At 41.8% G+C, this 26,491-nt stretch overlaps 1 protein-coding gene across 1 annotated transcript in view; it reads left to right on the top strand.

The window, feature by feature from the left end:
• Window positions 1-304: 304 nt before the first annotated feature.
• Window positions 305-26,491, top strand: part of LOC137437982 (neuropilin-2) — a gene marked incomplete in the record, with an annotated part of 78,558 nt that continues 52,371 nt past the window's right edge. The window contains 8 exon segments of the mRNA XM_078766703.1: window positions 305-854; window positions 1,730-1,916; window positions 13,298-13,479; window positions 14,154-14,260; window positions 14,624-14,804; window positions 23,100-23,255; window positions 23,625-23,794; window positions 26,142-26,297. Coding sequence (XP_078622829.1) covers window positions 776-854; window positions 1,730-1,916; window positions 13,298-13,479; window positions 14,154-14,260; window positions 14,624-14,804; window positions 23,100-23,255; window positions 23,625-23,794; window positions 26,142-26,297 — 1,218 coding nt within the window.

The following is a 26,491-nucleotide window of genomic DNA, read 5'->3' as shown; positions in this document are numbered from 1 at the left end:
AAGATGGGATGGGGTTTTGGGGTTCGGGAGCGGGGGGGTGGGGGGTGAGTTGACTCCAAAAGAGTGGATTGGTGGAATGGATGAGGAGGGAGAGTGGAGAACATGGATATGGATGAAAGAACTGTATGATCAGTTAGAAGGGCAATAGCATTAGATTGTGTGTGAGCAATAGTGGGCGGTGGCTGGGGTAGCGGAGAACGGGAGGGAGGGATAGTGGGCGGGGCAATGGAAGGGGAGGCAGTGGGAGGAGCCTGTGGGAGTGAAACAGGGGAGGGGGAAGGAAGGAGGGTGGATGTTGCCTGTTTTTCTCTGGATACAGATAAGTCGAGCTGGAAATAAAGAGTGAGATGGTGCTTAATGTCTCGAGCGAACTGTAGTGAGACAGACCGTAAGTTGCTTACAAGGTTTGTGTTTCAAAAGTAATTGTCAACGTAAAAGTGGCACTGCGGTGGCAGGCGCATGATACCTTTACGCAGGTAGCGAGACCTCACGAGCCCAGGAAGGTATAAGCGGGAGAGGAAGATGTGCGGAGCAGTTCTGGGGCAGAGGAAGAAAGAGATGACGTGAAACATCCAGGGTGTGACGTCATTTGCTGATGTGATCTGTGCGGGTTCGGAAAGGTCAAAGAAGAAGGAAAACGGTGGAAGAGTTTAAGACTTCCGAGAATAAATTGTGATGTCAGCTCTTTGAAGGGGAGAGAAAGAAACCGCGAAGAGAAAAGTGAGCTGAAGAAGAGTTGAAGACCTTGCCATCGAGTAGAAGCGAAGAATTCGCGATGGGAAGACGGTTTCCAACTTGCCTGACTCTTCTGGTTCTTCACTTTCTGAACCATGGCACCTTGATTATTGCGACAGGTAAGCACCTCGTTTGGTCAATTAGTTCGTGGAATTGTATGGAATGAAAGGTATGTTCCAAGTATGTAAAGATTTTAAAGCCGGCTGTTATAAATGCTTGCACGAGAGAATTCTGGTCTTTACCGTTTAATACACGTCTTCAAATACAGAAGGTCGATCTTATTGTGTTTTAAACTCATCGGAATCAAACAACGTTTCTCACCAACGAAATAGATGGCTGATGTAAATTAAGGGAGACGCGAGGAGAATAAGGAGAGCATGACGATTTGGGGGTCAATGGGTCTTTGTATGAATTGAAATTTGGGGGTCAATGGGTCATTGTATGAATTGAAATTTGGGGGTCAGGGTCATTGTATGAATTGAAATTTGGGGGTCAATGGGTCATTGTATGAATTGAAATTTGGGGGTCAATGGGTCATTATATGAATTGAAATTTGGGGGTCAATGGGTCATTATATGAATTGAAATTTGGGGGTCAATGGGTCATTATCTGAATTGAAATTTGGGGCGGTCAATGGGTCATTTTATGAATTGAAATTTGGGGGTCAATGGGTCATTATATGAATTGAAATTGGGGGTGGTCAATGGGTCATTATATGAATTGAAATTTGGGGGTCAATAGGTCATTGTATGAATTTAAAACACGTGATGTGCAAAGGTGTGGTCACAGATAGATTGTGCACAAAGTCTAACATAATTGATTTAAAACTTTGTCGTTTTGTGAGGATGTTTTTAATTACCAATGATTCAAAATATGGGCGTGGGCCTTCGAACTGACTCATCATTGGTTTCCCAAATACTGTCCGAGCTCACCCCCAAGGCTCCTCCAGGTTAGCTCTACCGGCCAAACTAACCGTCCGCTCTTCTCCCGACAGCTGGCAAGGCGGTGACGTGTGGTGAAGAACTGATTGCACTCGAGCCCGGGTTCGTGAAATCCCCGGGCTTCCCTCGGGACTACACTCCGCAATCACACTGCGAGTGGGTGGTCCATGCTCCGGACCCCGGGCAGAGAATCATTGTTAATTTCAATCCTCACTTCGATATGGAGAAGCACGACTGCAGGTTGGTCTGCATGCTCTGATCTCAGGAAGAAACGGTGTTGTTGTTATTGTTGTTGCTGCTGTTGTTTAGACAGAGCCTGCTGTGGGCAACTGATTGCCTGTCGTGACCTCGTTATCATTGACAGACAGGTTGTCTGAAAATTCGACTAAGTCAGAAAAAGGTGTGGTCATGCAAAAAAACTATTCTGATGTTTCAAAGCTTTGTGAGATTGAGACAAGGGAGAAGATAGACAAATGGCCAGTGACATATAAACGGGAAGAGTTAAAATTATTGTGACGTTAGACAAACATCTCGTGCTAGAGATGGAGGAACACATGGAAGAAGTTATGAAGAAGGAACAAAGACTTTTCCAAAACAGCTTTGATAAAGATGGCACTGGAATCAGAACTAATAACATAGTATGAGTTCCCTTTTTACAAATTTCAATCCACGATGCCGTTGGACCCATCAAGCCTGCGCATGGTTGCCAAACTTTGGTTGATGGTCCATGCTCTATCATTTTTAAATGCTCAGCATCAAGTAAGGAAGCAACACATGCCATTTTTAAAGTCTCTGGTATCATGACTAGGCCAGGGTCGGGTTCAAACCTCTGACCTCACAGACTCAGTGGAAGCACTCACCATTACACCACCGAATCTGGTTGATGACGAACAACACACAACAACAGGCATTTTAAAGCCATTTTCCCTGCGAGAGCGGGGGTTAGCCTGGTTGATGAAGAAGAGGAAAGTATTTTGTGAAAAGAAGAGGGAAGACAAAGAGGATTTGGCAGTTTTCTAATATATGCGTGTCTGCATCCTTTTGTCTGAAAATGTAGGTGTTGACCTTGGTTAATAAAGCTTGACAAAATTTAAGGTTGATTACTCCTTCATTGGAAAGACCTCTTCATTGTCGATAATTGTCTCAGCTGCTTTTCCAACATTTTAAAACCAGTCATTCTTAGGAGAGATATTAGCTCAATAAGCTGAGTTTCCAAAGCCAAGCTAGTCTTGCGAGAGATATTAGTTTAATAAGCTGAGTTTCCAAAAACCAAGCCAGTCTTGCGAGAGATATTAGTTTAATAAGCTGAGTTTCCAAAAACCAAGCTAGTCTTGGGAGAGATATTAGTTTAATAAGCTGAGTTTCCAAAAACCAAGCTAGTCTTGGGAGAGATATTAGCTCAATAAGCTGAGTTTCCAAAAACCAAGCTAGTCTTGGGAGAGATATTAGTTCAATAAGCTGAGTTTCCAAAGCCAAGCTAGTCTTGCGAGAGATATTAGTTTAATAAGCTGAGTTTCCAAAAACCAAGCTAGTCTTGGGAGAGATATTAGTTTAATAAGCTGAGTTTCCAAAAACCAAGCTAGTCTTGGGAGAGATATTAGCTCAATAAGCTGAGTTTCCAAAAACCAAGCTAGTCTTGCGAGAGATATTAGTTTAATAAGCTGAGTTTCCAAAAACCAAGCCAGTCTTGGGAGAGATATTAGCTCAATAAGCTGAGTTTCCAAAAACCAAGCTAGTCTTGCGAGAGATATTAGTTTAATAAGCTGAGTTTCCAAAAACCAAGCTAGTCTTGCGAGAGATATTAGTTTAATAAGCTGAGTTTCCAAAAACCAAGGTAGTCTTGCGAGAGATATTAGTTTAATAAGCTGAGTTTCCAAAAACCAAGCTAGTCTTGGGAGAGATATTAGTTTAATAAGCTGAGTTTCCAAAAACCAAGCTAGTCTTGGGAGAGATATTAGCTCAATAAGCTGAGTTTCCAAAAACCAAGCTAGTCTTGGGAGAGATATTAGTTTAATAAGTTGAGTTTCCAAAAACCAAGCTAGTCTTGGGAGAGATATTAGCTCAATAAGCTGAGTTTCCAAAAACCAAGCTAGTCTTGGGAGAGATATTAGTTTAATAAGCTGAGTTTCCAAAAACCAAGCTAGTCTTGCGAGAGATATTAGTTTAATAAGCTGAGTTTCCAAAAACCAAGCTAGTCTTGCGAGAGATATTAGTTTAATAAGCTGAGTTTCCAAAAACCAAGCTAGTCTTGCGAGAGATATTAGTTTAATAAGCTGAGTTTCCAAAAACCAAGCTAGTCTTGGGAGAGATATTAGTTTAATAAGCTGAGTTTCCAAAAACCAAGCTAGTCTTGCGAGAGATATTAGTTTAATAAGCTGAGTTTCCAAAAACCAAGCTAGTCTTGGGAGAGATATTAGTTTAATAAGCTGAGTTTCCAAAAACCAAGCTAGTCTTGCGAGAGATATTAGTTTAATAAGCTGAGTTTCCAAAAACCAAGCTAGTCTTGGGAGAGATATTAGTTTAATAAGCTGAGTTTCCAAAAACCAAGCTAGTCTTGCGAGAGATATTAGTTTAATAAGCTGAGTTTCCAAAAACCAAGCTAGTCTTGGGAGAGATATTAGTTTAATAAGCTGAGTTTCCAAAAACCAAGCTAGTCTTGCGAGAGATATTAGTTTAATAAGCTGAGTTTCCAAAAACCAAGCTAGTCTTGCGAGAGATATTAGTTTAATAAGCTGAGTTTCCAAAAACCAAGCTAGTCTTGGGAGAGATATTAGCTCAATAAGCTGAGTTTCCAAAAACCAAGCTAGTCTTGGGAGAGATATTAGTTTAATAAGCTGAGTTTCCAAAAACCAAGCTAGTCTTGCGAGAGATATTAGTTTAATAAGCTGAGTTTCCAAAAACCAAGCTAGTCTTGCGAGAGATATTAGTTTAATAAGCTGAGTTTCCAAAAACCAAGCTAGTCTTGCGAGAGATATTAGTTTAATAAGCTGAGTTTCCAAAAACCAAGCTAGTCTTGCGAGAGATATTAGTTTAATAAGCTGAGTTTCCAAAAACCAAGCTAGTCTTGGGAGAGATATTAGTTTAATAAGCTGAGTTTCCAAAAACCAAGCTAGTCTTGCGAGAGATATTAGTTTAATAAGCTGAGTTTCCAAAAACCAAGCTAGTCTTGGGAGAGATATTAGCTCAATAAGCTGAGTTTCCAAAAACCAAGCTAGTCTTGCGAGAGATATTAGTTTAATAAGCTGAGTTTCCAAAAACCAAGCTGGTCTTGGGAGAGATATTAGTTTAATAAGCTGAGTTTCCAAAAACCAAGCTAGTCTTGCGAGAGATATTAGTTTAATAAGCTGAGTTTCCAAAAACCAAGCTAGTCTTGCGAGAGATATTAGTTTAATAAGCTGAGTTTCCAAAAACCAAGCCAGTCTTGGGAGAGATATTAGCTCAATAAGCTGAGTTTCCAAAAACCAAGCTAGTCTTGCGAGAGATATTAGTTTAATAAGCTGAGTTTCCAAAAACCAAGCTAGTCTTGCGAGAGATATTAGTTTAATAAGCTGAGTTTCCAAAAACCAAGCTAGTCTTGCGAGAGATATTAGTTTAATAAGCTGAGTTTCCAAAAACCAAGCTAGTCTTGGGAGAGATATTAGTTTAATAAGCTGAGTTTCCAAAAACCAAGCTAGTCTTGGGAGATATATTAGCTCAATAAGCTGAGTTTCCAAAAACCAAGCTAGTCTTGGGAGAGATATTAGTTTAATAAGCTGAGTTTCCAAAAACCAAGCTAGTCTTGGGAGAGATATTAGCTCAATAAGCTGAGTTTCCAAAAACCAAGCTAGTCTTGGGAGAGATATTAGCTCAATAAGCTGAGTTTCCAAAAACCAAGCTAGTCTTGGGAGAGATATTAGTTTAATAAGCTGAGTTTCCAAAAACCAAGCTAGTCTTGGGAGAGATATTGGTTTAATAAGCTGAGTTTCCAAAAACCAAGCTAGTCTTGGGAGAGATATTAGTTTAATAAGCTGAGTTTCCAAAAACCAAGCTAGTCTTGCGAGAGATATTAGTTTAATAAGCTGAGTTTCCAAAAACCAAGCTAGTCTTGGGAGAGATATTAGTTTAATAAGCTGAGTTTCCAAAAACCAAGCTAGTCTTGGGAGAGATATTAGCTCAATAAGCTGAGTTTCCAAAAACCAAGCTAGTCTTGCGAGAGATATTAGATTAATAAGCTGAGTTTCCAAAAACCAAGCTAGTCTTGGGAGAGATATTAGTTTAATAAGCTGAGTTTCCAAAAACCAAGCTGGTCTTGGGAGAGATATTAGTTTAATAAGCTGAGTTTCCAAAAACCAAGCTAGTCTTGGGAGAGATATTAGTTTAATAAGCTGAGTTTCCAAAAACCAAGCTAGTCTTGGGAGAGATATTAGTTTAATAAGCTGAGTTTCCAAAAACCAAGCTAGTCTTGCGAGAGATATTAGTTTAATAAGCTGAGTTTCCAAAAACCAAGCTAGTCTTGCGAGAGATATTAGTTTAATAAGCTGAGTTTCCAAAAACCAAGCTAGTCTTGCGAGAGATATTAGTTTAATAAGCTGAGTTTCCAAAAACCAAGCTAGTCTTGGGAGAGATATTAGTTTAATAAGCTGAGTTTCCAAAAACCAAGCTAGTCTTGCGAGAGATATTAGTTTAATAAGCTGAGTTTCCAAAAACCAAGCTAGTCTTGGGAGAGATATTAGCTCAATAAGCTGAGTTTCCAAAAACCAAGCTAGTCTTGCAAGAGATATTAGTTTAATAAGCTGAGTTTCCAAAAACCAAGCTGGTCTTGGGAGAGATATTAGTTTAATAAGCTGAGTTTCCAAAAACCAAGCTAGTCTTGGGAGAGATATTAGTTTAATAAGTTGAGTTTCCAAAAACCAAGCTAGTCTTGGGAGAGATATTAGTTTAATAAGCTGAGTTTCCAAAAACCAAGCTAGTCTTGGGAGAGATATTAGTTTAATAAGCTGAGTTTCTAAAAAGAAAGGTAGACTTGGGAGAGATATTAGCTCAATAAGCTGAGTTTCCAAAAACCAAGCTAGTCTTGGGAGAGATATTAGTTTAATAAGCTGAGTTTCCAAAAACCAAGCTAGTCTTGGGAGAGATATTAGTTTAATAAGCTGAGCTTCTAAAAACTAAGCTAGTCTTGGGAGAGTTATTATTTCAATAAGCTGAGCTTTTAAAAACAAAGGTAGACTTGGGATTGTTATTATTTCAATAAGCTGAGTTTCTAAAAACAAAGGTAGACTTGGGAGAGATATTAGTTTAATAAGCTGAGTTTCTAAAAACAAAGGTAGACTTGGGAGAGATATTAGTTTAATAAGCTGAGTTTCTAAAAACAAAGGTAGACTTGGGAGAGATATTAGTTTAATAAGCTGAGTTTCTAAAAACAAAGGTAGACTTGGGAGAGATATTAGTTTAATAAGCTGAGTTTCTAAAAACAAAGGTAGACTTGGGAGAGATATTAGCTCAATAAGCTGAGTTTCTAAAAACAAAGGTAGACTTGGGAGAGATATTAGTTTAATAAGCTGAGTTTCTAAAAACCAAGCTAGTCTTGGGAGAGATATTAGTTTAATAAGCTGAGTTTCCAAAAACCAAGCTAGTCTTGGGAGAGATATTATTTCAATAAGCTGAGCTTTTAAAAACAAAGGTAGACTTGGGAGAGTTATTATTTCAATAAGCTGAGTTTCTAAAAACAAAGGTAGACTTGGGAGAGATATTAGTTTAATAAGCTGAGTTTCTAAAAACAAAGGTAGACTTGGGAGAGATATTAGTTTAATAAGCTGAGTTTCTAAAAACCAAGCTAGTCTTGGGAGAGATATTAGTTTAATAAACTGAGCTTCTAAAAACTAAGCTAGTCTTGGGAGAGTTATTATTTCAATAAGCTGAGCTTTTAAAAACAAAGGTAGACTTGGGAGAGTTATTATTTCAATAAGCTGAGTTTCTAAAAACAAAGGTAGACTTGGGAGAGATATTAGTTTAATAAGCTGAGTTTCTAAAAACAAAGGTAGACTTGGGAGAGATATTAGCTCAATAAGCTGAGTTTCCAAAAACCAAGCTAGTCTTGGGAGAGATATTAGCTCAATAAGCTGAGCTTTTAAAAACAAAGGTAGACTTGGGAGAGTTATTATTTCAATAAGCTGAGTTTCTAAAAACAAAGGTAGACTTGGGAGAGATATTAGTTTAATAAGCGGAGTTTCTAAAAACAAAGGTAGACTTGGGAGAGATATTAGCTCAATAAGCGGAGTTTCTAAAAACAAAGGTAGACTTGGGAGAGATATTAGCTCAATAAGCGGAGTTTCTAAAAACAAAGGTAGACTTGGGAGAGATATTAGTTTAATAAGCGGAGTTTCTAAAAACAAAGGTAGACTTGGGAGAGATATTAGTTTAATAAGCGGAGTTTCTAAAAACAAAGGTAGACTTGGGAGAGATATTAGTTTAATAAGCTGAGTTTCTAAAAACAAAGGTAGACTTGGGAGAGATATTAGTTTAATAAGCGGAGTTTCTAAAAACAAAGGTAGACTTGGGAGAGATATTAGTTCAATAAGCTGAATGTCTAAAAAGCAATCCAGTCTTAGGAGAGATAGTATTTCAATAAGATGAGTTTCGAAAAACGAATCTAGTTTTAGGAGAAATATTAGTTCAACTAGAACGGCACTCGGTAGAGCACACACCCTCCGCCAGGCTGAACAGTTTATGTTTTGTATCCCACTGATAGGCCGGATCTGGATTCAGACTTTAACCAAAATCTAATTTGCTTGTTCTTGTCACCAAAACCAACTCCTCCACCAGGTTTAGTCAAAAGTCGTCCATAACTTTTTTTAAATATCATGTTATATATCGCTTTTTGCTTTTCTCTCAATGGTGAAGAATCACTTAAAAATTAATTAATTCTCGTTTCCAAATCCATATTCAGCTCTTCACCATAATCGAAAAGATTCGTTCTTGTCACACACCCAACCGGTTCACCAAGTTTCGTCCAAACCCGTCCATAACCTTTTGAGATAGCCTGCTATGTATCAGTTTTAGCCCTATCTCCCAATTGTGAAGAATCACTTAAAAAATTCTAGTAGCCGGATCCGGATCTGGATCTTCACCAAAATGTAATCATTTCATCCTTGTCACTTACACCTCTTTGCCAAATTTTGTCTGAATCCATCCACAACGTTTTGAGATATCTAGTTCACAAAGAGACAGACAAACAAACAAATGAAAAATCACTCATCGAGCGACACTTGGCAAAAGAGAACAAAACAGAATGGCACTCAGTAGAGCATCCTTTTGACTTCTTATATAATTGGTGGTTGAATTCAGTTAACTGACATGAAAATACAATTCAAATGTCAAGTCAATCGGATGAAAATTGAGGCATTTAGAAATTTGAAAAAAGTGGTTGACCTTTCGCCTATTATGACCTTTTGGCCTATGCTGATCTCAAAAATAGTTGTTGGTTGAATTCAGTTAACTGATATGTAAATCCCATTCAAATTTCAAGTGAATCGAATGAAAATTGAGGATTTTAGAAAATGGAAATTGTTGTTGACCTTTGACCTATGTTGACCTTTTGGCCTATGTTGATCTCATCAATAGTTGGTGGTTGAACTCAGTTCGCCGATATGTAAATGCTCTTCAAATTTCAAGTCAATTGGATGAAAATTAAGGATTTTAGAAATTAAAAAAAAGTGGTTGACCTTTGGCCTACGTTGACCTCTTGGCCGATGCTGATCTCAAAAATAGTTGGTGGTTGAATTCAGTTAGCTGATATGAAAATCCCATTCAAATTTCAAGTGAATCGGATGTAAATTGAGGATTTTAGAAATTCGAAAAAGGTGGTTGACCTTTGGCCTATGTTGATCTTTTGGCCTATGTTGATCTCAAAAATAGTTGGTGGTTGAATTCAGTTCGCCGATATGTAAATCCTTTTCAAATTTCAAGTCAAATCTAATGAAAATTGAGGATTTTAGAAATTTGAAAAAGGTGGTTGACCTTTGGCCTACGTTGACCTTTTGGCCTAAGCTGATCTCAAAAATAGTTGGTGGTTGAATTCAGTAAGCTTATATGTAAATCCTATTCAAATTTCAAGTCAATCGGATGAAAATTGAGGATTTTAGAAATTCTAAATAGTTTTTGCCCTTTGGCCTACGTTGACCTTTTGGCCTAACCTGATCTCAAAAATAGTTGGTGGTTGAATTCAGTAAGCTTATATGTAAATCCTATTCAAATTTCAAGTCAAATCTAATGAAAATTGAGGATTTTAGAAATTTGAAAAAGGTGGTTGACCTTTGGCCCACGTTGACCTTTTGGCTCATGCTGATCTCAAAAATAGTTGGTGGTTGAATTCAGTTAACTGATGTGTATATCCCATTCAAATTTCAAGTGAATCGTATGAAAATTGAGGATTTTAGAAATTAGAAATTGTTGTTGACTTTTGGCCTATGTTGCTCTTTTGGCCTATGGTGATCTAAAAAAAATAGTTGGTGGTTGAATTCAGTTTGCTAAAATGTAAATCCCATTCAAATTTCAAGTGAATCGGATGAAAATTGAGGATTTTAGAAATTTTGAAATGGTTGTTGACCTTTGGCCTATGTTGACCTTTTGGCCAATGCTGATCTCAAAAATAGTTGGTGGTTGAATTCAATTTGCCGATATGTATATCCTATTCAAATTTCAAGTCAATCGGATGAAAATTGAGGATTTTAGAAATTTGGAAAAAGTGGTTGACCTTTGGCCTATGTTGATCTTTTGACCATTTGGATCCAAAAATATATAGGATTTTGTCGGACGCCGAACTCCACCATTTGGTAAAGTTTCGTGAAGATCGGTTTAAAATTGTGACCTGTAGGCAAGTATAAGTGAGCGGACAAACACACAAACACACACACACACACACACACACACACACACACACACACACACACACACACACACACACACACACACACACACCGGAGTGATCAACATACCTGCGATTTTTTTTTTTTTTTTTTGCCAAGTAACAAGAAGAAGTCATGCAGAGCATGATACTTGCAAAATCCACCCCTCCCCCCAATAAGGTTGCCATGGATACATCAAATTGTCAATTTCATTAAGATTAAAATTGACGATCTTAATCAAAGCAAAGGTCAATCGGATTTAAATTGATGATTTTTCAGGTGAAAATTCATGATTTTAGAAATTTGCCCTTAAGTTGACCTTTGACTTTTTTTTTTAACCTCAAAAATAGTTGGTTTCCCAATTCAGTGAGGAAGCTTGCAAGTAAATGCAAATGCTGTTCAATTTTCAAGTCAATCGGATGAAAAATGGCGATTTTAGAAATTAGACCTCCAGATGACCTTTGACCTCAAAATCAATAGGCTTCTCAATTGTGACGACCTCTACAACTTTGTGAAGTTTCATGACGATCAGTTTAGAATTGTGACCTGTAGGCGAGTGACAAACAGACAAACAAACAAATGAAAAATCACTCATAGAGCGACACTTGGCAAAACAGAACAAAGTGGAATGGCACTCAGTAGAGCATCCTTTTAACCTCAAAGAAATTTGAAATTGTAGTTGACTTTTGGCCTATGTTGCTCTTTTGGCCTATGGTGATCTCAAAAATAGTTGGTGGTTGAATTCAGTTTGCTGATATGTAAATCCCATTGAAATTTCAAGTGAATCGGATGAAAATTGAGGATTTTAGAAATTTGAAATTGTTGTTGACCTTTGGCCTATGTTGACCTTTTGGTCTATGCTGATCTCAAAAATAGTTGGTGGTTGAATTCAGGTAGCCGATATGAAAATCCGATTCAAATTTCAAGTCAATTGGATGAAAATTGAGGCTTTTATAAATTTGAAAATAGTGGTTGACCTTCGGCCTATGTTGACCTTTTGGCCTATGCTGATCTCAAAAATAGTTGTTGGTTGAATTCAGTTAACTGATGTGTAAATCCCATTAAAAAATTTCAAGTGAATCGTATGAAAATTGAGGATTTTAGAAATTTGAAATTGTTGTTGACTTTTGGTCTATTTTGCTATTTTGGCCTATGGTGATCTCAAAAATAGTTGGTGGTTGAATTCAGTTTGCTGATATGTAAATCCCATTCAAATTTTAAGTGAATCGGATGAAAATTGAGGATTTTAGAAATTTGAAATTGTTGTTGACCTTTGGCCTATGCTGATCTCAAAAATTGGTGGTGGTTGAATTCAGTCAGCCTATATGAAAATCGCATGCAAATTCCAAGTCAATTGGATGAAAATTGAGGATTTTAGAAATTTAAAAAAAGTGGTTGACCTTTGGCCTATGTTGACCTTTTGGCCTATGCTGATCTCAAAAATAGTTGGTGGTTGAATTCAGTTAGCCGATCTGCAAATCCTATTCAAATTTCAAGTCAATCGGATTAAAATTGAGGATTTTAGAAATTTGAAAAAAAGTGGTTGACTTTTGGCCTATGTTGACCTTTTTACCTTTTGACCTCAAAAATATGTAGGATTTTGTCGGACCACGAACTCTACCATTTGGTGAAGTTTCGTGAAGTTCGGTTTAAAATTGTGACCTGTAGGCAAGTATAAGTGAGCGGACAGACAAACACACAAAAACACAAACATACACACACACACACACACACACACACACACACACACACACACACACACACACACACACACACACACACACACACACACACACACACACACACACACACACACACACCGGAGTGATCAACATACTTGCAAAAAATTTTTTTCCCTTTTTTGCCAAGTAATGACAAATGCAACCGACCAAATGTACTTGAAAAATCTTCGATTTTGTATGTAACAGACAGACAAACAGACAGACAGACAGATAGGGGTGAAAACATAACCTTTCTAAAAACCAAGCTAGTCTTGGGAGACATTAGTTCAATAAGCTGAGTTTCTAAAAACCAAGCCAGTCTTGGGAGATATACGATCTTAATAACCTGAGTTTCAGTTAGACTTGGGATAGATGTTATTTCACTAACTTGAGTGTCTGAAAAACCAAACCAGTCTTGGGAGAGTAATGTTTGAAAACAACTGGACGTTGTTTTAGGTATGCTGTCTGCCATGGGAAGCAAGAATAATCTGGCCTTTCGGGTGTTAACCCTTTGTTGGAGCGAAAGAGGGTGAATGCTGAAAACGTCAGCTTGTCATTGTTTCCCATGGCGGTTAGCACAACTCGATCAACATCCTGTTGATTTCTTCCATTGTTTTACCTTTCCGTGACGCAGATCGACACAAGCCTTCACAAGCAACATTAGTTCTTCATTCTTGTCTTGTGAGAGTTATTATTGCACTTGCTGAGCTTTGATTGAAGCTCATGTCTTTTGGAGAGGGTAATCCGCTCATCCTGCCTGGTGTACTCTACATGTGACAGCAGCCTGTGTATTATGGATGACTCGGTGCAACTTGGGATTGGCACTAAAATGTTCCCCATGAAAAGACAGTCTCCCAAACTCACTAACCAAACAGAAATGATAAATAACATATCCCTCCGGCAATAATGTTGTCTCTGTGGTTTTCCTCAATACATTTATTCCATATTGTGTTTTTCTGGTGTTTGCTGATACCTCTCCCCCTTTCACGCACGCACCCGCACAATTATATCCATCCAGGTTCGACTACGTGGAGCTGCGTGATGGAGTGAACTCGTCTTCCAGCTTGCTTGGAAAGTTTTGTGGGAACATTGCTCCAGCACCTATCTCTTCATCCGGACAGACCATGTTCATCAAGTTCGTGTCTGACATGGACAACCAGGGAGCTGGCTTTTCTCTGCAATACAAGCCGTTCAAATTGGGTACAACTCGCTATTCACTCAATGATATTCTTGTCTTTTTCACAGTTTCCCCTTTTGTGGTGGAGCTGGGGGTGGATGGGAGGCAGGAGGTTGAGTACCGTGGAAGCAGAATAGGACATTGTTAGAATACTCTCATCTGGGTTCAATTCCCAACAGAATAGGATGTCAGGAACAGAACAAACTGTGGGTCTGGGGGTATTGAGCGATTCCTCTTCAGACAGCAGAATGTTAGGAATACGAGCGAGCTGGGGCAAACAGGCAGGATGTGAGTGAGTCGGTACATATGGGAGTAATCAGCACCATTGTTGTGTACACCCAAAACCTTTAACACACAACCGGCCTTTGCACTTATCTTGCGATGAAAAGTCAGAAGGCAGCATTATCAAAAGACTTGCATTGTAAGCTCTGACAAAACGTCACAGTTGGACTGTCATGAAAAACCCAGCTGACCCACTCGTGACATTTCTGTAGGGGTATTCTGCCTGCCACATCTGTTGTCATTTACGTGAGGTGCCAGTCCACCCACATTGCAGTTGAACCCTCGTGCCCTCCGGGCAAATTGGCACGGCACCTGCTGCTGGACAATCCAAATTAATAATAAAGAACACAACTGTTACTTTCAGTTCGTGGATCATTTCATTAGAATGTCTCCCCAAACCTCGCTCTTTCACCAGGTGCAGACGAGTGCTCAAAGAACTTCTCAGCTCTTCAGGGGATCATCCAGTCTCCCAATTTCCCCCAGAAATACCCGAACTTCCTGGACTGCACCTACATCATCCATGTACGGTCTTACATCTGTCTGCCCGCCCATTGTCTTGATGCATGTCTTGTTTCTGTTTCAGTGTGCTTGTTTCTTTGCCGAGTTCCTTTTTTTTTAGTGTAGTGTACTGTTCTGTGTAAAGCAAAGCCTTTCTGTGTACAGTAGTGACGTATTAATCTTTCCGCACCGTACCATGTTGTTTCGTTCTCTGCAATGCTATTTTGATTATACTGTTAGTAGTGTTTGTTGTGGCATCCCTTGCATTGTAAACCCATCCGTTAACTTCCTTTACTATCCAATGCCTTGCTGTGCCATACCCACAATGAGATATATTTTGATCATCTGTGCTGTGTGATCCGATGCGATTATTCGCTGTTCCTGCAGACATCTCCCTGGAACGAGATCACTTTGTATTTTGAGCACTTCAACTTGGAGAGTGACGCGACGGGGCGGGAGGACAGAGCCGACGGGCACACAGGGACTGCAGGATCTGGGGCTACTGGGCGATCTTTGCCTAGACCTTGCCGCTTTGACCGCTTGGAGATCTGGGATGGGCTTCCCAATGGTATGATATATGGCAAAGGATGGAGAGGAAGAAATGAGAGAGACATGGAGATATTACACTCATTAGCAAAATACAGAATGCCTAATAGTGGTTGGGTAACATCTGGGCTGAACAATGGCTAAATGATTTTTGTAGAGGCATGTGCAAGAGCTAGAACACAGACCAGATAATAACAGAACAAAACATCTATAAAACAGTGGAATGTCAGGAAACACCAACAGCAGGGTGGAGGGATACAACATGGGGATAAATGGAGGATGAATACATGAGGGGAAGATAATAAGGAGATGGATGGGGGGTGGGCACAGGGGGCGAAGAAGCTGGATACTTCAAACACAGCAAGAAGAGGAAGGAAAAACTGGGAATTAAAAACACAAATGGAATAACAAATGAAATTGAAAAGGATGGAAAGGGAGAGGGGGATAAAACACCTGTAAAGGAAGGGGTGGACTTGGGAAGGGTTAATGACCATAGAAAACACCAGGAGTAAGGATGGGGGTATTTTATCTGAGGAGGAGGTGAAGAGGCATCTTGAAGTTGGTTTCATATGTGTGAGAACGGAAGAACAAACGAGTGGGGGTCAGCAGTGAAACAGAGTGAGGATGTGCGATTCATCACGGTTGAAAGACATTTTTCCAGTGTTCGATCAGCTCTTGATTTTATCAAGGTCGGCAGAGAGGAAGGAGGCTGCCCCATGCCTATCTGAAGGATGAGCGATGCTATGGCAGAGTGTGGAGGCATCAGAAAAGGATCAGGAGGGTTTTCCAGAAAAATCTACAGAATGCAGATCGATGATGAAGATGAGGAACATGTTTGGGTCCCAGAATGCATTGGGGCATTGCAGCCTCGACAGGGAGAGGAGATGAGAGAATTCCTGCATTGAGAGTTATGCACTGACTTCCAGAATTGAGGAAGTCGGCAAACTATGAGAAGAGATAGCCTTGGATGCCATTGGCTGCAAGTTTGGAAAACAAGGCGGGGTGCCAGAATATGTCAAATGCTCAAGATATGTCCAGAGAGACAGTGCTGATATCTTTAATGAGATTCAGGGCCTCCATCCATTGTCAGGGGAAAAGCAGAAGCATGTCCAGGGTTGAGTGAGTGGGTTGGACACCTAACTGAAATATCAGGTACTTGAAGAAAAGGAAGGATTTGATGTCAAATGTTATGATGTATTACCATGACTTTGCCGAAATTGGAAGATAGTAGGTCTGCATTTAAGAGGATCTGGTTTGTGCTATATTTGTATGATGCAGTGATGTTGACTGCCTTCCATGTAGACAGAAGGTGGCCTAATGCAGATGAACGGAGCAGAAAAAAGGAATATCGATGAGCGGTGGAGCAAGTTTCAGAACTTGGCTGCTGATCCCATCACAGAGTTGGAGTCAATAGTTGCCAGAAATTTTTCCACACCCTCATTTGATGAAGAGACTGTGTCTTGCCTGAGGAGTTTCATGAGAATGGATAAGGTAGAGAAAGAGGGAGGGGTTGGGTATGCAAAATGTGGAAGCAAACACAGAGTTGAGACATTCAGCCTTTTCATGAGCATTGTTGGCTGCAGTGCCATTTAAGATGAGGGTGGGGGTGGGGATGGAGGAGGAGCATACTCCAGAGGCAGACTTAATAAGGTGCCACCAGGTCTTTGAGGAAGGATACATCTTCAAAAGTTCAGCTTTGTGGTTGGTCAGGTCTTGTTTTCTGGGTCTCCTGAGAGTGGGCACACACTTGTGGAATGATCTGAGGTTACCTTTTTGAATTTGTCTTCCAGGAAGAGAAGGTAAGTTGTTTGAAGGCAACTGTCGTACCACAGGTTTCAATGTACCAGTGGCGAGAGGATGGGCATGATAGCTGCAGACTATATTGGATAGAGAGAGTGAGAGTGTGTCAGACAGTCAGAGAGTCAGACATTCAGACAGAGACAGAGAGTCAGAGCATTCTTTTGTAGAAAAATTCCTGGGAGCCTCCCTAACATCGGCAACGGAGATAGAAGACCAATCCTGAAGTGAGAAGGCAGCTTGTAGTCCCTGGCAGTCGACCTCAGTGAGGTTCCAGCCTTTTGGTGCAGAGACGATTCTCTGACAATAGCCACAAATATTTTGACTCAGATGAACTATTTGGAGTAGTGGAGGAACAGGAGACATTAGTAAGAAAGTTGGTCCTTACCAGGTGCAGAAGGGAAGACATGACATTGGCAGAAGTCACGCCCATTGAGTCACAGAAATGCTGTGGTTGGTTGAAGTGATCACCACTCCCAGACATTTGGCATGTTTGACATTTGCAATGAGAGAGGGAGAGAGAAATGTGAATGTACTTATCACTGCTAGGAGGGTGATACAGCACTGAGACGAATACCAGGCGGTTGCAGAGTGGAAAGCCGAGCCACTGTGGATTTGGAGCAGGACATTGATTCGGCAAGATTCAAAATAACATCCGATGATATAGAGTCCAATTTCTCCTCAAAGGCTGCACATGACTGTGTCAAAGATTTGCTGTGGACAGGTCCTGATAATAAGGTTTAAAACATCACAAGCGATATTTTGAAACTGTTGTAGTCAAAGAAAAATGTAGGAACTCCATTTTATGTTCCTTAAGCTAGTTCCGCAGCACATCATCCTCAATGAAATTGCCATCGTCATAATAAAACATCCATCATGTTCCAGATGGATGATTAACATAGAAGTGTGAACAAGGTCAGTAATGATCTTTAGAATTACTTCCTGGATGGCACCTATTCCTGGAAATGGATAACAGGTGTTAAGCCATGCCAGCTAAACATTCTCAAAATCATTAGTCTTTCTCCACTTGCCTGGACTGCTGGCACGATGCTTCTGAAGTTTCTGCCATCCACGGATTATTCCGAATGCTCAAAAATGTATGGAATAGGATTTGTTAGGCAACATGGCTTAACAACATTGCTCTAGTTTGATATTAAAGATCTATGACGAGATATTTAATTGACTACCACACCTAATATTTTGGAACACAATGCTCATTATTCCTGTGCACATGTTGTGATGTTGCTCACAACTCTAAACACCTCCGTGATTTGCATGACTGTTGCACGTCTAAGGCTCGTCGTGATGCATCCGGTCCATTTAAATAGCAATACCTTTCGGGAAGCTCTCATTGCTACGAGGGTTCTGGGTCCAACACTTACTGGTAGATACTTTGTTTTTTAAGCTAGTTTTTAATTGCAGTTGGACATTACCACCAGCTTATTCACTTCGATGAGGAATAGCCAAACAGCAAAAGCTCCCATGATCACGCCCCTTGCGAAGTCATTAATGCCTTGCCTCCACCTGCTCGGCCGTGCCGCATCACGTGCATAGAGTATTCCAGCCACGTCCGCGCTGTGTCTCCGGTCTCTCCATACCCGCAAGGCTGAAGTTTGACATTGACCTCATTTTTCACAACAACCATACGTGAGCAAGGATTATATTGTCATAATCACCAATTCCTGGCACATACATCACGATATATCACATATCCTCCCTTCTTTTGGTTAAAAGTTTAGTATGCATTAAAAAAATTTTTGCAAACAGGAAATATGATAATCAACTGATTTATCTGTTCAAACCCTAACAAGGTCTTGAGGAAGTGCGCAAAAAGAATGCATTTGCTTTGAGAAACAGAGGGTAAGGCTTGTATTATCGTGTTGTTGAATGAAGATGCATAAATCACGCAATCCAAACGACACCTCCATCCACTCTCCTGGGTTTTAAATATTTTTTTACTCGGAATTTTGCAGAGTACGGAGGAGATGTAGCTTCACTAGACGCATTTTTTGAGATGTAATCGAGCAGTTTGGGGGTCTGTACTTCCTAAAGGAGTAATTGTCTCCATTTTCACTTGTTTGTCTCCACTCTATAAGTACTGGAGTATCTCAATAATGCGGAGTATCTTGATACGCAGTGCATGTATTATCAAAATGAGGGTTTTTGGTTGGGGTCAAAAACGTTTCCCCCCTTTCAAAAAACCCCGTTTCCAATGTCATCGGGAAGGTCAGAATCCGTGACACTGGCTGGAAAGCATATCTAAAAGGACTAAGGTCGGGAAGCAAAATAAACCTTCGAGCTTTGCTTTTTGGAGGCCCATACCTTAGTGGTTCACGAAAAATAGTTTTCCATTTCATTTGACAATGTCATCCGGCGAAATGGCTTTGCAACCCGGTCCAAACACCTAAAACGATATCTTCTGCAGACGTTTAGCGCAGAATGAAATACCGTCAATCAGTCTTTGGAACTCAGGCAAACCTACATAACCAAACTGGGATACATCATGAAGCCACCTGCTCCGCAAGGAACATCATAGCGAAAATGTGAACCCACAAACAGTCGTGAGTAACGAACCATTTCTGCGATTGTTTTGTCTGGGACTTGCAAACACGGTTTCAACTGTTGCCAAACTCGGAAGAGAAAGGAAACGCGATCACACGTCAACATAAACAAAGCGATGCTATTTCCATTACATGTCCTCATACATAGCAAGCGCAACGCATTTTCAGCCCCTTGACCCACGAGGGCAGCCATCAGAAACTCCATATTGATGGATGGTTCAAAGTGCATCTCGCGCGAAAATGACCTGATGCAAAATGACCTTGCATGTTTGTTTGGTTTTTCGAAAGGCAGTATGGAGGTAGATCGAGTGCGCCTGAAAATAAAGATCCCCCAAAACACTTAAATTGGGGTTACAACACGAGTATAAATGCTCTTATGGGAAATACAGCGATCGATGCTTCTCTACTGCATGCTCGCCGTGACTCATGTACCCGCTCCTCTGTTTTATAAGTTATGGAGGGAAGTGAAAAGGAAATTATTTTGCTATCTTGGAGTAAGTGAGACAATATTTCTGTCTGATTCGCACCAGAAAGCATTTTTGTGTTGGCTCAGCTAACACAACACCGTTGGGCCAACGTTGGGCCAACGGTGTTGTGTTAGATGGGGGAGAAGCATGCTTTTTATCTTTTATGTTAGAAGCATATGTCCTTATCAAACTTCGCTCGATGAGTTGGCGTGTAGGAAGACAAGTTGTGTTTTGTGCAACCGGAATGAAATATCACAACAATATAAAACCGTAATTGTGTAATCTCAATTATATCCCCACTGAGCCTCGGTTAGAGATCCATTGGTAAGCGTCGGAGTGCGCTCGCAGTGGCGTTTCAAACGCACGTTTATCAGGAAATATGTAAAAAATAAATAAATCGCATATAGGTAAATGTGCGTGAGACAGAGGAGTCCGAGGCCTCAACATGACTTGTCTGTAGGTGCTGAAGCATTCGGATAGGTAATACTATCGGGTGGCCAATATAGACCTGGCTCTGCTTAATCCCATCGCTGCTGCCAACGGCAACACCTACAAAAGCGCCGGTGAAGTGAAAATTGGCGAGGGATGGTGGGCCAAGCTCGATTAAAATAAAAATATCTCATTAATTGAGATAAAGGTTGAAAATTGTCTTTTCACATTGATATTCGCACAGAAACGAGCTTTCATAATGTGAATTGTTTAAGCAGAGGTGGTTTCAGTTGTTGTTTGAGGTCTCAGAAAAGTATCTACCTCCAAGTAGCCACCAAGTGTCCATTGTGTGACAGCAATGGCATTTTGTCTTATTCGAATAAACGTTTAGGAAAACCCAGCCGTCATTCTGGTTCAGATACGGAGGGAATGCATGGAGACGATAGACTACGTTATGAATAATGTAGAGATAATTCTGGAAGGACACAAAGACAGATGGATATGATGACATTTACATGATGAAAATGGCAATGTTAGAGATGGAAATGATGGGGGAAAAGGAAGCGAGTTGGCGATGAAATGGGTCTGCAGATGGTAGGACTAGGGGAGCGATGAAACTTTAATTGCCTTAGACCCTGGGTGCACAATGATGGACTACACTGGATGGAAAGCATCATCTGTCGAACTCCAGACAAAGTAACATGAATTAGGAATATTAATATATTACGTTTCCATCAAATCTGTTACAAAAGCCAACTAGACCTTTCAAATTCATGAGCGAGCTTAGAGCTCTGGCTGGTTTTGGGAGTCATGTAAAAACCATATGGTCCACGTTGATCTAGAGAAGCAAAGTACGTCTGCTGGCTTACGTCGGATTAAGCTCTCCGCCATGGCAGGACCGACAAGATGCAACATCAGACCCGAGTGAAAGCCGTTGAGCTCATCACGGATGTGTTTGAACGACAAACTCCATTCATTTTACTTGATTTACATTTTTACAGAACAACTAAAGCACATAAATCCTATCAAACCCAAGCTAGATGCCAAATTATATTCCGTGTTGCCATAGTACCGCCTAATGGCCTACCCTTATGGGTGGCACTACCAAGCTATTTTTATACAATTGTGAGTGGGGATAAGTGGATCAAAATGAGGGTTTTAGCCAGTTCAATATGTATTTTGGGGGAGGAAGGAGGAATAGAGGGGTTTGGGGGAGGTTTGACACACACCTACACACACACACCTACACACACACACACACACACACACACACACACACACACACACACACACACTTACCCCGCTGTACCAATAGTTGTACCCTCTAAACAGTGCAGCAATGGCGATGTTACGGAGGGTTTCTGATACTGTTGTGCAACCATTTTGTTGAGTTGTTGAGTAACGCACGTTTGGTGGTGGATACACCTCTGTAAGCTCTTCAGTCCATGTCAGCCAGCAAAGGCATTCTGTCCTTAATCCCGTTGTCCTTTTATGTGTTGGCCTGGTTAAACAACGTATTCGAGAAAAATGTCAGATTATAGATTAGAGGTGGCTGGAAAAGAGGAAGCGTTGTATCTATATATATAAAGCAGTAAAGTATGTTTGTTTGTTTGTTTGTTTGTCCTCTTATAACTCGAGAACTACTCATCGCAGAGCAAAACCAAAGGCATATTCGGAATCAGTACGTCTCAGAGCAACTACAGCACACCTTAAAATTTTTTAAACTTCGCGTTTTAAAATTATGACGTCATCAGCGTATTTCGGAACGTTAATTTTTCAACCTCATATTCGGAATCAGTACGTCCCAGAGAAACTTCGTAACGTTAATTTTTCAACTTCATCCGATTGACATGGGACCAACGGCATGTGACAGGGAGTGAAACATTTATTTGACGACAATGACTTCCGACTTCTGGGTTCGGAATGCGGGACCAATGCCATTTGACAGGGAATAAAAAATAAATGCGACATTCAATTGACGACAATGACTTCCGACTTGACTCCCCCCTCCCCCCTCCCCTCCCCATCCCCCTCCCCTCCCCCCTCCACCCTCCCCTCCCCCCATCCCCCTCCCTCCCCTTCCCCCTCCCACCCCCCTCCCCCCTCCCACCCCCCACCCCCTCCCATCCCTCCCCCCCTCCCCATCCCCCCCTCTTCTCCCCTCTCCCCCTCCCCCTCCCCCTCTTCTCCCCTCTCCCCCTCCCCCTCTTCTCCCCTCTCCCCCTCCCCTCTTCTCCCCTCTCCCCCTCCCCCTCTTCTCCCCTCTCCCCCTCCCCCTCCCCCTCTTCTCCCCTCCCCCCCTCTTCTCCCCTCCCCCCCTCTTCTCCCCTCCCCCCCGTTCCCCTCCCCTCCCCTCCCCCCTCCCCTCTCCTCCCCCGCCCGGCAATGCCGGGTACTTCTGCTAGTTTATTTATAAGTCTCATGGTAGGAATGGTTAATATTTATAATGTGTCGTGCACTTACCAAGACAAACCACGTGGGACAATGATGCATTGTCAAGATGAATGCCTTGCCATGTCAGTTACTTCTGTCAAGCTTTAGGCGAACATTATCCCAAGGCCTGACAATATCTGGCACGCTAGCTTTTTGACTGACCCACCATTTGAACCGACCGAGACTACAATTCAAGAAAGAGGAAAAAAAAATCCCTGAGCCCTGTCCCCACCCTGCTTCTCCTGACCAGAACCAAACAACTGGTCCATTTCGACATTCCTCGCACTCACCCCGAAACCGAGAGGTTTCCTTTTCTACGATCTTGACACTTCCACATCGAGTTCAGCCATCTGCAGAAAATCATGACCTGAAATATACTCTTGACAAGCAGAGAGGCGGTGTGTGTTTGTGCTTATTTATTAAATATTTATTTATTTTTTATATAAAGTAATTTTTTTAATTAAATTAATTAAACGATGAATAAATATGCAGGGTGGGATAAATAATATCGCACATGGGACATTCCATATATCTGTTACACATTATATGCTGTGTTGTCGTGAATTGAACGAGTTTGAACAACTATTTCATTGTTTTTGAATATAATACGTCTGCTGGCCTTCCTGACAGTGGGATTGGAGATTGGACGATACTGCGGAAACACTTCGCCTCCAACGTTGAAGTCTTCCACTGGGGTCCTGTCCTTGGTCTTTCATACAGACACTGCTGTGGCCAAAGGAGGATTCTCTGCAAATTACACCATTCATCGCAAGGAGGTTTCTGAGAGTGAGTGTTTCCTCCATCTTCCTTTCGTGTGCGGATGTAATGTATATGTGTGAGAGAGAGAGAGAGACAGCGACAGAGACAGAGACCGAGAGACAGAGAGAGAGAGAGACAGAGAGAGAGAAAGACAGAGAGAGAGAGAGAGAGACAGAGAGAGAGAGAGAGAGACAGAGAGAGAGAGAGACAGAGAGGGGAAGAGACAGAGAGGGGGAGAGACAGAGACAGAGACAGAGACAGACGCTGTAGTAGTTTAGTCTCCCAGGAATATATGGTGTTCATTATCTGTCTCTCCTCCTCACCCTTTATCTTTACCTCTCATCTCCATCCATCCTTTCCCTTTTACCACTTGCCTCCCTCTGAACACATTCCCAGCCATAATGTGTGACAGGGCCTTGGGCCTGAAGTCGCGCTGGATCAGCGACAATCAGATCACTGCCTCATCGCAATACTACACGGGCCTGTGGCCTCCTCAACTGGGTCGACTGCAGAACCCGGTGAATGCATGGACCCCCTTGCAGGACTCCAGCAAAGAGTGGATTCAGGTGTGAAATATCTAGTGCAAGAGCACGGGGTTGAGAATGGGGATGGGGGTAAGCAGGTGGTGGGGATAGGTAATAGAATGTAAAGATAGCCACGGTATTGATTTTGTCATAAACGGAATTCACTCAAAATCCCCATCAGCGTCAAACTCAATCGCAAAGTTTTCTTTCCTCAAGGTTTGCATCCATAGACAACATGCGTACTTTCTCTATGCCTCTTTGAGAGTACTCCGAGGGGGCATGACCCTCTCGTTTTGTACTAAGTGAATGCAGTGAAAGCCATTAGTGTAGCGATGTTAATGCCATGAAGAGATGCAAACGCCCCATATCGATGAGGATAAACGCGAGACTTCTTCGGCCGGCCGAGCAAGCCCACATTGCGAGAAGCAATTCCTTGTGGGGTTGGACGTGGTTTTAGCAAAACAAACGGCAGGGAGTTTGGCGCAGGAATTCCAGGCGCCACATTCCTGCATCGGCATGAGAACTCGAGGTGATGACCAACGGAATGGAAAAGTCATGGCTTTGGCCAAACCCGGACCATTGTGTCGAGCTATAAAACGGCTCAGATCGATGGGAAATGACAAATGATGAAGTCAAGTTACCCAACTGAGAATGCTCACATATATTGCAATTTACACAAATTATGATCCAAAATCGATTGTGTTTGGATGTCACAGTTCAGCAGAGTCCATGGTGATGTGACAGGGGTTTAATAAAGCATGTTTTTGTTCCCTTTATGGCTGGAAACCCCTTCATGGACCACATTAGTATCAATCATATAGCTCCTGCAACACTTCTCCATTTTAAGATAGTTTATTTATATATATGTATATATATAATTATATATTGTTGCGGATCCGGGGTCGGCGCTCCCCTTACCAAGGGGGGTTAATCCCCTTGTCCTTTAAGCTGGCCGTCCCCCGTTCATGGGAACTATAACGCTCCTTTGCGGGGTCGAGATTGGCCAGGGTGATTGGTCAAGATGGACTCCCAAATACCTGCTTACCAATCTCTCCGCAAAGCAGGGAGAAAATTCCCGCTCGAACCACGGACAGATGGAAATTGCCGAGCGGTTTAGCAATCCACGATTCGAGCCGTTAGCAATCAGACTAACCCGATTCTGAGCGGTTCTAATCGTGCCACCGGTACTCAATTGAGGAAAAGACGAAAGCGATCGAATAAGAGGAAACCAAAAGGTAGGAAAGAACAAATATGGTTTATTACTATACTACTAAAAGAGGAAACGAAAGAAGGGCATATACAAGAAGAAGAGCAAAAGGACACAGGGCAAGCTTACACAGTCTTAAATATCACGCCCAGGACAATACAAACAGACTTACACGAAAGGGGAATAGCAGGAAGGAGGAGAAGGTCCAGGCAGATGGCAGGGGAGGAAGGTCCGGGCAGATGGTTCAGGCGTTGAGGTCCGGCTCCAGGTTCACGCTCCACTCTGGTCCACGCTCCGGTTCCACGGCGAAAAACCCGGCAGGCAGCGCAGTTGGTATTGTGGCGGTATTGTCAGCGCGAGTGGACCGACTCTCTCACTCTCTCCTTGTCCCTCTTGCCGACCCAACTCTCTCTTCTGCTCTGCCTCGCAACCTCGACTCACCGCGGCTCTCTGGCTGTCCCTTCTGTTCTCCCATCTCATCTCCTCTCAAGGCGCCGCGCTTGCGCTTATATAGTGTCCCTTTTGAAATCAAGCCACCCACTTTTAGACACACCCACCGGTGAGCTCGCCTCGGCCCTGGTTGGTCGCGAGGGCTCACCGACTCCTCCCTTGGTGACACGTTGATGGGGCCATGCCTCGCTCCGACAACTCCTCGCCCTCTTTCTCCGCTCTGACCGCATGGTTAATGGCATTTGAGCCAGGCAGCGAACGCTGCTGGCAAACAAGGGAACACAATTTATAACTCCTCCCCCCTTCTTCTCCAGCTTGACCGCGTGGTTAATGGCATTTGGAGCCAGCGCTGCGGCTGGCAGAGACGCGCAATCCAATTTGGAGGGAGGCTAAGTCGCAAAATGAAGGGGATTGAACAAGGGGCCTAGGTTATTTGATTAATGCAACGCAGAGTCAAACTACTGGAAACAGAGCCTTACCTGAAACACATACTACTGAAATAACTGAAGAAAGTTCCTATGGTGTCCTACGTGTTGCTCGTGGACTAACTATGGGTGCAATCTTTGACCTTTAGAAGATGGGGATATTTACAGGGAATTATTTACAAGGCTTATTATTTTACAAAGTGAAGGTTCTAAAAACGTAACAATATATTAGTGATTATAATTAACTAATAATTATTATTGTTATGGATATTATCTCACAAAGCCCTCTTCCTTTATACTCCTGCAGGTGGATCTTGGTTTCCCAAAGATTGTAACTGGAGTGGCGACCCAGGGCGCAGTGTCACAAGAGTCTGGGACCAGTTACTATGTGACGAACTACCGTCTGGAACACAGCACCAGTGGGGAGGACTGGGTGCCATACAGAGAAGGACGATCCATAAGGGTACACAACACAGGAGTGCTTATCTCTTATACTGCTTTTTTGCTTGCTTATACACAGTACTGCTTATCTCACACCTCAAGCGGATGGCTCATGACTGTGTCAGTCACGGGTCACCATACATTGATGTGTATGCTATACTTTAGGGAGGATGTTGAACTGCCTGTTCTTTCTACATTCAGGGTGTGTATATATAT

Source organism: Myxine glutinosa, chromosome 12, assembly GCF_964187855.1.
Source record: "Myxine glutinosa chromosome 12, kmMyxGlut1.1, whole genome shotgun sequence".
In the NCBI taxonomy this organism is placed as follows: domain Eukaryota; kingdom Metazoa; phylum Chordata; class Myxini; order Myxiniformes; family Myxinidae; genus Myxine; species Myxine glutinosa.
This window is presented reverse-complemented; position numbering and strand designations above follow the sequence as displayed.